General features: G+C 35.2%; 2 protein-coding genes across 2 annotated transcripts in view; one reads left to right on the top strand and one right to left on the bottom strand.

Annotated features, from left to right (window-relative positions):
- LOC113492208 overlaps positions 1-7,348 on the top strand; it is a 109,817-nt gene extending 102,469 nt beyond the window's left edge. Inside the window, exons 7-12 of the mRNA XM_026869575.1 lie at positions 2,955-3,104; positions 3,479-3,611; positions 3,786-4,052; positions 4,177-4,341; positions 4,593-4,758; positions 4,888-7,348. Of these exons, the coding sequence (XP_026725376.1) occupies positions 2,955-3,104; positions 3,479-3,611; positions 3,786-4,052; positions 4,177-4,341; positions 4,593-4,758; positions 4,888-6,383 (2,377 nt within the window). The 3' untranslated portion in view covers positions 6,384-7,348. The remainder of the gene's footprint in view (positions 1-2,954; positions 3,105-3,478; positions 3,612-3,785; positions 4,053-4,176; positions 4,342-4,592; positions 4,759-4,887) is intronic.
- Positions 7,349-8,184: 836 nt separating this feature from the next.
- LOC113492210 (lipase 3-like) lies at positions 8,185-12,125 on the bottom strand. Its single transcript, XM_026869576.1, has 5 exons — positions 11,945-12,125; positions 11,404-11,608; positions 9,586-9,956; positions 8,887-9,039; positions 8,185-8,693 (listed from the first exon to the last, which is right to left on the bottom strand). Exons 1-5 carry the CDS (start codon positions 12,092-12,094, stop codon positions 8,304-8,306), a joined length of 1,269 nt encoding a protein of 422 aa, XP_026725377.1. The 5' UTR covers positions 12,095-12,125; the 3' UTR covers positions 8,185-8,303.
- Between the last annotated feature and the right edge of the window lie 1,554 nt (positions 12,126-13,679).

Below are 13,679 nucleotides of genomic sequence, written 5' to 3'. Positions count from 1 at the left end.
TTATACATAGCTAAATAGTTAAGCGACTAGGCCACAAATTCTTAATATGACGATATAATATCTAAAGAATGAAAAAAAGGTTGCTCTTTCCCAATTTTTACCACTGGTCTAACTTGAAGTCACATTTTAAATAGAATACCTACACTCAAACAGCGAACCTCATGAACTAAGATTCTAATTGTAAATAATTAAGAAGAAACATCGCTCGTCTCTTTTCACTCGCCACCTAATGATACAGTAAAATGTAATCCCTAAAGCAATTAAAGAAAAAAGACCATTTCCACGCATTCTTTTATAAGGACAGAAATAGTTTTATGGTCTTAAAAGTACTTTTTATAGCTTTTAAAGCCTTAGGCTTTAAATTGAAGTCCTTATCGGGACTTAAGCTGTAATCAACTTTTATAAAATTGAATTTTTATGGTCTTAAGTATTAAGACGTTTTACGAGTTTAAAATGGACTACACGTAGGTAGATTTTGATTGTATGAAAATATACCTCGAATGTTTTTAATGATGGCATTTCACAATAAAAAGGGAAATAAATGTGGATTTTACTGCAAAGAGGTTCGGTGCTACCATCTCATAAAAGTAAGGTATCAATTAAATGTAATAAAGTTATAATATTCATATCATCTAGATATATCTGAATATATATTTAATGTTTGTTAAATGCATTTAATTTTCCCACGTTTTATACACTCACTTTTCTTGTTTGTTTCTCTTTCCGTTTGGATTTTTGCAGTCCATTTTGAGGCACTTCCCGATAAGCCAACAGGCTGAAATTTACAGGATAGCTTCAAACTAGATGACAAAGCAATTTACAACTATAAAAACGGTTGGACCGATTTTAATAAAATTTGAATGGAGTGACATTTAAAATCTTCAGATGTTTTAAATTTATTACTTATTTTCAGTTTATTTTAAAGGGTGCGTAGATCCGTTTATTTTAAAAACATGTCAGCAATTATCCATTCCAGTAGTACGTGGGTCACTACACTACCCACACAAACGATACTCAAATTTTCGACTTCCACAGCTTCCACTTATATCCTTTCACCTATTAAAGTATATGTAGTTAACAAAACTAGTAAGTACGAGTCAAATTACCATTAGCTAATGTCTATATTCATCACGTAGGTACACCGTAAAGCTATGGCCAGTATAAAATTGCTAAACGCTGCATTCTCGAACGTCACAAAAAGACGTCCGTAAATAATTATTCCGTCTTTTTCACTTTATAGCGGACTGTTGAGACAAAATATAAACATTTCAAACGTTTAAAAGCGAAGGAATTATGATAGTACATACTCAGTACTCAGCATATTTTTTGCGAAGTCAACAGTTACAAAAACATTTCTTTAAAACGTTTGTAAGAGTATCTTACTACTTTTATAAGAAAATTATTGCGATTATAAAAACTGCAGATTGCTGGGATGAGAGCCAGTATTTTATTTAAAAAATATCATAAGTAAATCGCGTGTAATAAAAGAAACTAAATGCGATGGCGACGTGTAATTACGTGACGGTTACGTCTCCACAGGATAGGGACAGACTAGCGGTGGGGCCATGAGCACAGGCGGGAGCGATTTATAAAATAAATTCTGTTTCTGGATTGCATGTGGTTGTTTAAAAAACTTGTTTCATTTATTCAAAGTATTTCTGTTTAATCGAAAATAAAAGTATGTTTCAGCACTGCTAAAAGCATGAAATTAAAAAAAAATGTAATTGCCATCAGAAAACATACTTTGTAAAATATTTCATTAATTAATTTTAACAAATAATAATGACTATGTGGTAATGTCATTGTCATTAAAATGTTTTTATCAGTAAGACACATGGATTTGGCAAGATTTATAAAAAATAAATACATCAATCACTTTGATTTGAGTATGGATTTATATTAACAGTATCGTATTAATTTGACATATAAAATTTCAGACAAGATTAAGAAAAAAATCACAGACATGGCTTAGTTTATTTTTAAATTACAATTCCCATAATGTTTTTATTATAATAAGGGTTCAATTTACAACTTCATATTCTTTTCGCCTCTGGTTTCATGGCCGTACAATAAAAACTTTTTGTACTTCAAATAACAGCGGCGATTCCCGTGAATCCCACGGGTAATTGTTACTATAATTTTTCTTTATGTCGTCAAATTATACCCTAGTGTTTATAGCTGAGAGCTACGCAATAGGGCTGTCACCTGTCGGAAACGTCCTGCAACATACGTCCGGTTAATAAGGGAATTATTTTTAAATACGGCCGCAACAGTAACGTGTAGAATTTTGGGCAGTTATTATATTACCCGGTGGAAGTAAAAGTCAAGTGCTTAAATAATTTGCGCTTTTACATACCTCAGATAGTGCTGACAGATGTAAAATTCATTTGACAAAGTTTAACGTTGTTAATTAGTTACGAAACTCGAAACAGATTCGAAGAATTTTAAGGATGTAACATGCACATAAGAAAAAAAAAACTTAACGATATCCAAAAGTGTACTATCATGTCGTATTATTTTATAAAGTTGATATTGATCTTTTTTACAATATTTATTTAACTACATTAAAAAAAAAATATTCTTTACTTGTAAACACACCCCTACACACAGAGCTACCTGTAATGTCAGGAGCATTTGTTTTTCTATAAACGTCTCTTTAAACGCCGAAGCAATCTAGAAGATGGTTATAGATGATCTGTTAGGAGGCATTCCTCCTCCATTCTTAAATGATGATGGACTTGATTTTTATCATTTCTCATGAGTCAATTTCTATTTATATCCCGAACTTAAATTTTAAAGCGAAAGCTTTACTTTTGAACCTACGCTTGTTTACTAATGTTTGTTCGTTATAAATTTGTTGCGATAACACTTTTCTATTCGTCCTTATTTCTATCATACTTATACTATCTCATATAAAAACCAAATATTATCAAAAAAATCTCTATTAATTACAGTTTCGTCCAAGAGTTCGCTTGTGAGCCGCTAGATGGCGTGACGTTATTATTGGAACTGCTGCGCAACGTGCAGCTCAGCCAATCAGGAGAGGGCGCGCGCGGGCCGCCCGCTGTCAGGAGAAGACCACTATTAGATGAACTGGCTTGTTTGTAAGTATTAACTTTTTATGATACTCGTATGTTACTTGTTAAATTAATGTAAAAGATCTCCGATTAATATAATAGTATAATCAGCTAAATCCAGTGCGAAATCTAACTTAGAGAAACTAAGGAGCTGGAAGTCATTCACAAAACAGTCAGACAATACCGTTGCTTCTGTTTCTTCATAATAAACGGTTAGGCTTACCACTTTTCAGTTCTTCACAAGTGTGGCTATAATTTTATTTTTGCAGCCTGTAAAATGGTGATTTTGACAAACATCACCATTAACCTAAATAGACTGTAAAAAGGGCAAAAAACAGTCCAACAATACCACTTTTATAAACATAGTATTGAACTGATCTACTAATTTGGTGTATTTCCAGACAATGTTTATGGAGCTGCTGCAGTCGCTACCCTGACTGCGTGCGGCGGCTGGTGTCGGGTTCCAACGGAGTCTACACCCTCACCGTCTGCATTATGTCTACAGTCAATAAGTCCAGAGTTCTGGCGTTACAGGTACGTGATATTACTTTTATAGAACCTTTTTATAGAATGTGAAACTGTCATTATGCCTCTCAAAAACCTTAAATCAATATGTCTATAATCTATGCAATTTGGTCTTCTCATTAGGAATGATGATGATATTTACAATATGATCAGTATTTCTCTTATAAATTCTTTCTATTTCAGCTCCTGACAAAAGCTTGCTACCCACCAGCCAAAGGCCACAGTATGGTATCCGAGGCGCTCTCGACCCTGCGCCTGCGGTACGGCGAGCCCGTCCGCTTCAGGTTCCTGGTCGGCATGCTGCAGAGCTCAGGAGGCTCTGGAGACCTTCAGGCAGCTGGCCTAGCCTTCATTAATGCGCTTCTGTGCAGCGCTCCAACTCCTCAGAGAAAGCTATACATCCAAGCTGAATTGGAACAGGCTGGATTTGATATCGTTACTTTGAAAAAGGTGAGGATGACTTTTGGCAGTAAAAATAAAACATTATAAGTTGTGAAGGTTAAAGGAATTTTGATGATATTTTTTTAATGAAGCTATGTGTTCTACTATACCTATGTATGTTTGATTTTAACAGATGGTAGCCAAACTGCCTAATGCTAACGATCAAGTCACAAGAGAGATAGATGATTATGAAAAACAGCTGATTGACATCGACACGCTGAGCGAGAAGGCAAATGAGGCACAGAGAGAGAAGGATGATATGAAGCACAAGCTCGACCTGCTTGAGAAGCGAGTCAAGGTAAATTAAAACATTTTTATACAAAAAAATATTTATCGAGGGATAATAATAGGTAATATCAATATGTCAAACAGTTCTAGTGATCAAACAAGGAATAAAAGACTGATTGAGATTTTCTTTAATGTTTATTTTGAACAAAAGTATCGATCGTTATGGATTATATGCAAATTTTCTATTCAATCACAATAGGTAAGTAAAACTTAACGTATTCAATTTCAAACTCATGATCAATGTCTTTATATACTTTATAGATTCTTCAAGAAGAGAAAGGGATTCTGCTGTCATTAGAGAAATGCTTAAAGGAGAAGTGTTGTGAGCTGCAAGAAGAGGTGTCGTCACTTCGGTCTGAACATGGCAATTCGAACAGAAAGAAACCATTCTCCATGAAGAAAAAAAACTCCATGCATAAGAATAGAGGTAAGTTGTATGTGGCCTAACGCTGATTTTTATCGCAGTATGTTATAATAATAATGTTTATCCGACTAAGCTTATACAATTATACTGAGAATTTAAAAATAAACATTCATCACTACTTTTATATTACAGATGAGTCATCGCCCCCAGAAGACGAAGGCATCAGTTCTTCGGAAAGATCTCTTAGCCCTGAAGGTGACCCTCAACGAGAATCCATGGTCTACGAAGTTTTCAATGTCAAAAACGAAACATACGACCTAATGCGAAACAAACGCACATTACACAAAAAACTAGAAAGCAAAAAGAATGATAAAAAGTCGTCTGATGAAGAAGATGAAACTACAATTGATGAAGTGATACAGGAATTGAGAAACATAGTCAATCATGCTGAATCAGAACAGTATGCTAAAGATACTTACACTGATGACCGATCCTCTAGGTGTAATCAAACATCAGAGATAAACGTCCCTATAAATGCCTTAGAATGCCAAAAACATAGGGATGATAAAGAAGATTCTATCACCAGCACCAGACATAGCATTCAGATTAAAGGTAAAGGAGACTGTCCAGGTGACAGCGTTGAAGAAGATCAAGAATCTGAAATAGTTCCAAGTAAAATAGTCCCTCACCCACCTAGGAAGGCCAAGAGCCTCTTACATTTATTTGTCCCACCAGTCGTAGACCAAGGGTTAGTATACAAACCTCCCGACCTTTACGATGATAACTTCTATTCAAGTGACGAAGGATCTGATTCTCTGTTAAGCGCCTCAAAGTATAGCAAACCTGTCAGCAAGAAGCCTTCAGGTTCCAGTTTTGATTTCCACGAGTGCCGAGCTGTATTCAACTCTATTTCTGATAAAATTAAAGATGAAAGTAGAACAAAACGTTCAAGGACTCGTTCCAGGGAAGAAAATAGGAGGACTTCCATAAAACGAAGCGAGTCGTTCCAAACATCTGAGAAAGGCTCCCGTCAACGCGAGTATATTGATAGTATGTTTTTTGGCGAAGCCCATACTCCCCTTGTTAGTTCAGTTACACCACTGCAAAGATCAAATTCCAAGTGCAGCCGTGTTGATGAAATAGTCAACCTTATTGAGTCTAAAAAGCTAACAAAAAGCCTGGACAGGATAGATGAAGGTCTGAATTCCATGGTGGATATTGTAATGCTTTCTGAACCAAGGAAGCCGGTCTGGCCCTACGAGAGCAGGCAAAGGTCCGTTTCGAGGACCAGCAGTGATGCAGGAAATGAGAGTCCTTTAATTCCCATTACAAGATCAAATAGTAAACTAAACAATAACTATCGCTACGACACAATGTTGAGTCAGAAAGATGATGCTAAAAACAAGACGGATTCAAAGTTTTTCATGACCCAGCCTAAGTTGAGCTCCAGTGTCGATAACCAGCCTAGCTTTAATAGCTCCACATTTCTGGTTAAACGTGGTCACAGCAACGCTGGCTTCTACTCTGGGCCTCACATGTTGAGAGATGCTCCTGCCAGCATGACCAGTCTCGTCATGACCGGTACACACAGCCACGCAGATTTGAAAAAGACTCTTTCCCCAATCGGTTCAACTTCGAGCAAGTTTGGCATTCACAAAGTGACAGATATGCCTTCAGGGTTGTACTAATAGGTGCTTCTATTGTATGTTTTCGGAACCAACGACTAATTTAAGTGTTTCGTACCTAATTGTTATGACTAGTGCAATATAGCCCTCTAGGGAAAGTTACGTGTTAGTAAAAGATTCAGTTTGGGATGTCGATCAAGAATGTGCTTTGTGTTTATAGCAATAAAGTTGTAAAAATGCAAACTAGGACAATTAAATCCTTGATCCTAGTAATTTGATTATAAAATTGATGTCCGATAGATTAGCAAAACGTGTCGCGATATAATGGTTCGATATTGCAGTCTATCTACATTCGAATGATAGCTTATCTGATCAAGATTATAATCTAACGACCTATTTGATTTGTAATATCAAAATACTGAATAACTTAATTTCTTTTTTATATCTAAATTAAGTACACCTACTTTCAGCTAATTTAATACATTCTAATATACTTAACTATAGTCGATATATCATCAATCGTCGTAATTAAGGTTAGAAACACATTTTTGTTTTCAATAATTTTTCCACCCCGTCGTAGAAAATTGTCGATCGAAGTCCCAAAACTGAATATAGGAACTTATACTAATTTATTTTTAGTTGATTAGCGATTAATTAATCAATACGTATCTTGGTAATTTTGTTATTTAGCAAAATTCGCTTAAGATCATGATGTCACTGCTGCCAATTAATGTTTATTTTTACGAAAAAAAAACTTTCCTTTTTTTATTTGATTTCTTGATCCATCAGTCAGCACCCAATATTCATTTCTAATCAATCACATCTCGATAATTTTTTTTGTCAAGAATCCTGGTTTTCTTTTAATTTCATTTTTTTTTTGTCTTTTTCGTAAAAACGTTTTCAAAAATATCTTTGTATTGGTCTACTGTCGAACCTATTTACTCGTTGTAAATATTACGTTCCATATCAATAAAATGTAGCGTTTTCTTGTATTTACATTATTATTGTAATAAAGACATGTAAGCGTACTACCCAATTTGTTTTTATTCTGTAAAACATCTCTCACCTCTCTCTCGCTCACTCACTACAGGCTCTAGAGGTTTCATTAGTAGTAACACCCACACTTAGATCAAGCTTTTGACTAAAAAATGTTTGATCCATACGAAAGATGAAAACCTATTTTTCTTTACACAATTTGCACACAACGATTGTGATACTAAATCTAGATGAGAAAAAGATCAGGGTCGTCGCACAAACATTTATACTATTAGATCCCTGACCTTTAGACAGGCCAGTCAAATTGAAATGGTATGAAGCTACTTATCAGACTTTTATATTATTTATTTTGCTTGCTTTCTTCATTCATTCTGAAATGAAAAGATGTAATGTCTACTTTTTCTTAGTAGATGCATATTGCCAGCAACTGAAAATTTTATGAGTATGACCGTATCATATAACACGACGTCTTTATGATCCAGCTGTTCGCCGGCACTGTACATGTATGAATACTGTCTGAGGATTAATTTCTTTATTTGTCTCAATCGCCTATTAAAAATTAACACTTATATAATTATAGATTTATGAATCAAGTAAGCGTCATAATCGCATATATTTAATTTTATCAATGGACCTGGCAATCTAGATCTGGTGTTGAAAATCATTTCCAGTTTCATAATGAACATATTTAGATAAGCTATCAGACATTAACAGATTGGTACAGTATTGTGATTCAGCTATGTTTTCAACTAGATCATTATCAGAAATTTTTACTTCATTATCAATGTCATGACTATTGTGTATCAGGAGTGTAGAATTTAAGTGTAGTTTTATAAATTCTTCAGAGATGTAGATAAAAGACAGAAAATATTTAAAATAATTTGTTGTTTATTAAAACTTTTTGGTATTATTTTGGTAGCGTTTAAGGTACAGAATCGTGGTCCTTATATAATACAATATTTACACTATATACAAGCATTGTTAAAATTATTGTCTACTTTCGGCGTCCTTCATGTAGTACACGAGTTTGTCGTATAGCACTTGTCTGGCATCGATACCCCAGATGAAATCGTAGTGGTTGAAAGTTTCTCTCTCGATCCTGAATTTACCGATGACGTTCGGTAACCTGGAGGCTAGAATGTGCAAGTCCTTGTAGTTCACTTCTTTGTCACTGGCCCCGTAGTGGAGGTAAGAGGGTGCGGTGACCTTGGACAAGTCGTACTCAGGTGGGTTCCAGGAACCGTAGACGATCATGTTAGTGAGCCCGTTGTGGTTGTAGCGACGGAAGGCTTCGAACCTGATCACCTGACCGTAGTGGGCGATCTGACGGATGGAAGCTCCAGCGGGCACATGAGAGAGGAACAGAGGGACCATAGTCTGGAAAGAAATTGTTTGATCAGCTAATTTACTAAATATGGTGTGGTGAAGATAAAATTATCGTGACGTGATTTTTTTGTAAGACCAACAAATATAAAATAAGGCACGTAATAAGACAAAGCACAGCAAGGCGATAACAAACCTGTAGGCTGATGATGAATATAAATTAGTTAAATATGTTAAAGATACTTACAGTGTTATAGAATTCTCTTTCATTAAGACCAGTGATGGTAGAGCTGCAGAAATCGGCGAAGATTGAACCTTCATCGCAGTAGTTGGCTTTGAACCAAGCGATGAACTCGCGGTCTCCGAATACTTCACCAAAACCGAGGAGATAAGCGGTGCTCTATGAAAATAAAAAGGGTTTAAACGAACGCACATTGACAGCTGGTGTGGCTGATTTGGGTCCGAGTTTACAATGTTGCCTGCCTAAGCCTTAAAGGCTGGATGTTAGTTTTAGTAGCAATCCAATGAGTTCTAGAGCTTGTCTAACATTGTAGATAGAACTATAATTTATTAAAATTCTGCCAGTAATCCATTCATTCATTAGCGGATTAGAAACAATCTTGCCAAGCTATCTTCACTTATACCTTATTTTTCAACGGAAATTACACGATAGGTGATAAATATCCTAATAACTAATGTTTCATTTCAATCCTGATATCGTAACGATATCGTTTTAGCTATTATATATGTCAATAGACACACAAATTGCTATTATCTTTAATGATAATCTAGGCATTAGTCTACATGTTCATGTTTATTGTATTTAATAATCTATTATTGATTTCAAAATTGGCAAGTATACTTTAAAATTAAGGACATGATCCAGTCCAATTTTTCAAAGGAGCAAGTCGGGTCAAGATAAAGTAGAGTTAAAATTGTTACTAACCTCAATCACATTTTCGAAGGGTGCCAAAGACTGGAACATGGACACATTGTTGTTGTTCATGAAAGAAGCTGGAGCCAAGCCTTGGAAAGAGATGAACTTCTCATTGTATTCTGGTCTCAAAGAGTTCAGAACCAAGAAAGTAGTTCCTCCTTGAGAGTGGCCGATGTAGTGGAGTTTGGATTGTCCGGTGGTCTCGAGTATGTAGTCGATGAAGGCGGGCAAGTCGAAGTTGCCGATTTCATCCCAGCTGAACTTCCAGAAGTTCTGGTTGAAGGTGCTGGACGGGTTCAAGCTGAGGTGGTTACGGGAGTAGAAGTTTCCTCGGGCGTTGCCCAGCCAAACATCGTAACCGGCTTCAGCGAGCACGTAAGCTGAAACAATCATATTAAACAAGTTGTAATAACATTTAAATTTCCCCTAATCATTCAGTCGCTACGTCATCGTCTAACATTTATGCATTGATTGATCACACTCTAATCGTTTAAGCACCTGTTATCCGATTATTCAGATAACATTTGATTACTAATTAAATAATTATCGTTATGATTCTCACGTATTGAATGTCGGTGGCATGCATGTTTGGGTTCATCAGATTAATGGTAATTGGATATCAAGGCTGATACCCTGATATCGAGTCACGGAAACTGTGATGGCCTTACAAATATAGGTTTTTTGGTCGTCGCTTCAAATGGCCTGTAACTAACGCCTTATGTGCAAAATTTGTTCTTCGTTCTACTTTAAGAAAGAAATCCCTAGGTTTGGTTTTGTTTTCTAATACTGAACCTTTAAGACTGATAGTGTGAAATCTATGAATACAAAAATGTTTTGTTTTTCTAGGCAACAATATCGTAATTTCCATAGAGGACTTAACTATGTGATATCATTGGTAGCGGTACTGTAGAATTTCGATGTTTAGAGACTTCACCCTGTGCAGTGGTAATTTCTAACACTTGCCGATAAGGCAGTTCTAAACTTCCTTAATAGTAATTACCGAAACGATTAACACACCAAAAATTATCAAGTCGCACCTAAAAATAGCTCATTGCTGATGCAACAATTTACCGCGCCTTAGGCTAGGTAAACTTTGAATGCCTTTTGACTGAAATTAATGATAATTTATAATTGGTATTTCGATAAGAGAATTTTAAAATTTCAAAGTCAAAGACGCCAGGACGTTGTACTGCGCAACATATCGTTCAAACATCGTCAAAATTATCGTTTATTATACGATTTGGTTCAGGGTTGTTTTTCCTGTTGATACTGCTAATCCTTTAGATAGCATTACCGTTTAAAATGGTCGCAATTTAACGATTATCCTTGTTTTATCGCTGAATTCTCATAAGTTAGTGGTTGACTTTTAATATGGAGAAACTAAAGTTGCTTTTGTTAGATATTCACTTTTTGATTAGGAATTTAAAAAGAAGTTTTTCACTAATGGTTGCAATGGTTTTACTAATGGTTTACTCTTCCTATGATTATGGATGAATTTACTAATGGATTTGAACTTTTACGAACAATGAGTTTCAATATCTATACTAATATATAAAGCTGAAGAGTTTGTTTGTTTGAATAAAACATGGGACCATTCACCCAGGAAGGTTTTAGGCTATAAACCATCACATTGCGACTAATAGGAGCGAAGATACAATGGAAAATGTGGAAATCAGGGCATATATAAATCAGAACTTATATCTTCTAACCACGCGGACGAAGTCGCGGGCAACAGCTAGTCATTAATAAAATGTTAGCTTCCAAATCCAAATTACTGGGAAATTCTGTCAAACCAATTATCCAGAGTAGATCTCCAGTTGTACATACCTAAAGCATTGCCAGGTCCTTTGACGATGAAGTCGGCGGAGGAAGACAGGAGTCCATGCATGATGAAGGCGATGGGTTTGCTGGGGTCCCGAGTGTTGTGCTCATCCCGGCCGTGCGGGATCCTGTGCATCTCGAGGATGTAGCCGTCGGAGGTAGTCACGTGGTGGATCTCGATGGGGTATCCATATTTAGCAATAAGACCCGGCTGCAAAAAATAATTTTGTTCAAAATAAATATACAATATTGATTTTAGAATAACTGGAAGGTGAAAGGTGTTGGAAATGTTTAAATTCACTTATTAGTCTAAAAATATAAATATTATATTACTAGAAATATTATTTAAAATTCTTGTGTAAGTTTCTTTAGGGGCCAATTTACTCATGCGGTTTTTTTATTTAAAATTAAAATAACTTTTAAAACTCTTAAAAATGTCAGTACAGCAGGGACTTACTCGTACAACAAACAACAAAAGTCCATTATAAAATGATTTGATCCGCAAAAACTTTCTTAAAGAAATCAAAATCATGAAAATCTTACTTACCGCATCAAGCAAGGAATCCTCTAAGATATCGCTGGAGAAACGAGCTCCACTAGATTTGATAAGGTTTTCAACATAGTCCGCATGGGGCGCCCTTCTGGCATTAACAGCAACAGCTGCCAACGCGACCAAAAGTACAATCTTAGGCACCATATTGCACGTTAGCGAAATACTGACGACGAACACAACACATCAACGTCTTTTTGTTAATTTTTTATCTTCACGTCATCAATATTATCTATAGATTAGGTATTCGCAAACACTACAGGAAGCTACTTTAATATCCACGTTATTTATTTATTGTTTTATTTGTGTACATACAAAATAGTAACAACGTAATTTTATTTAATTTTTATGAATGTCTTCCGTATTATTTATCAATTTCTAAGAGCGATTGTGATTTCTTTTCTTTTCTGGATCAGCTTACATTATTTTTATATTTGTTTATGTCTGCAGTGTCTGCATGGTATAACTGAGGTTATTCAGCATTATCTACAAAATTATATACATGCCTACAGGGTTAAATGACCTTACGATGTTATCTTGGCTCGTCCTTCTATACGGTCACGTTTTTTTTTTAGATTTGTTGACCATACTTTTGCTGATTATAGTCACGTGAATAACCAATTTTCGCTTTCCGTCAGTTATGTATTTGCAAGTTTTCGGGCTCAGCAGGAAACTTATCTTTATAATTTGCGTGACGATTCACTTTCAAAAGCTTACACAACTTATTTTACACGCGGTTTGATTGCAACTAATTTGCAATAAGTCCAAAATTTATAAGACTGAAACGTTTATTCATGAAATTTATGGAAATCCCCGGATTTTGAGATTTGACTCGAGTGTAATCAGTACTCGTTAACACTTTGATTTCCACAATTATGATTTATGATGTAATTTATCTATATGTGTATTATTATGCTATTGTATTTTTATGTTTTTTCTTTATAAAGTCTTAGTTAACAGTTTTCCACTCGTTTAGTTGAGTGACATCAACGTTAGGAATTTTCGGAAAGATTCTTTTATAATAAAACACTACACACTTCTAAACCAGCAGCCATATCTTTTACCATTTCAGCTTAATATGGGTGATAGTAGTGTATCTTTGATGTACCCTTGCACACGTTTTCCATTTTCATTCCCATTACAGGAACTTATCTCATCAATTCTTACTCCTCCTTTTTACTATATCTGATTAATTGAGTTGTGGGTTCCAAGGCAGTTAGTTTCACTGTAGATCTTGGCTTACAGGAGTTGCAATGAAGGGCATGTGTTGTGACAGGATGTCATTCCATTTTCCTTAATAAAGCCTCAGTCACTTTTAAAGCCATGGAGAAAATTTTTATTTCATACAATTACTTGGTAGTATTACAATTTATTCAAAACGGTGCTTTAAAATAAATCGTGACGTCATGAGACCGTGGTCCTTCTCTTTATCTAATTTGTTTGTTTACATATTTTAACAAAGGTAATTGCATTATTCATTAGGAAGTTATGGTATGACCTAGTTACATTAAATATGTCCTATTAACGGCTTGTCTGTCATAACTCATAGTTGACAAGTCCAGATTAAAAATAGACAAGGTTTCTAGTATAGACCTTGGCAGGAAACAAGGGCACCTTATCAGCTGACAGAATATATTTAGGAAGTAGCTATTACTATTTATAACTGTACCACTGCTTGTGTTATTATTGTATGTAGGTATTTAGATAAATTGTTGTTTAGTTTCATAAGTTT

The sequence above is a fragment of the Trichoplusia ni genome, chromosome 3 (genome assembly GCF_003590095.1).
Source record: "Trichoplusia ni isolate ovarian cell line Hi5 chromosome 3, tn1, whole genome shotgun sequence".
In the NCBI taxonomy this organism is placed as follows: domain Eukaryota; kingdom Metazoa; phylum Arthropoda; class Insecta; order Lepidoptera; family Noctuidae; genus Trichoplusia; species Trichoplusia ni.
Note: the sequence above shows the minus strand (reverse complement) of the source record. Positions and strands in the feature narration are given on the sequence as shown.

Excerpts from the sequence above, each read along its gene's own strand:
- LOC113492210 (XM_026869576.1), bottom strand. The coding sequence starts at position 12,094 with ATGGTGCCTAAGATTGTACTTTTGGTCGCGTTGGCAGCTGTTGCTGTT. Across the intron at positions 9,040-9,585 it reads CCTTCGAAAATGTGATTGAG|AGCACCGCTTATCTCCTCGG; the intron begins GTTAGTAACAAT and ends TTATTTTCATAG. Across the intron at positions 8,694-8,886 it reads AAAGAGAATTCTATAACACT|ACTATGGTCCCTCTGTTCCT; the intron begins GTAAGTATCTTT and ends ATTTCTTTCCAG.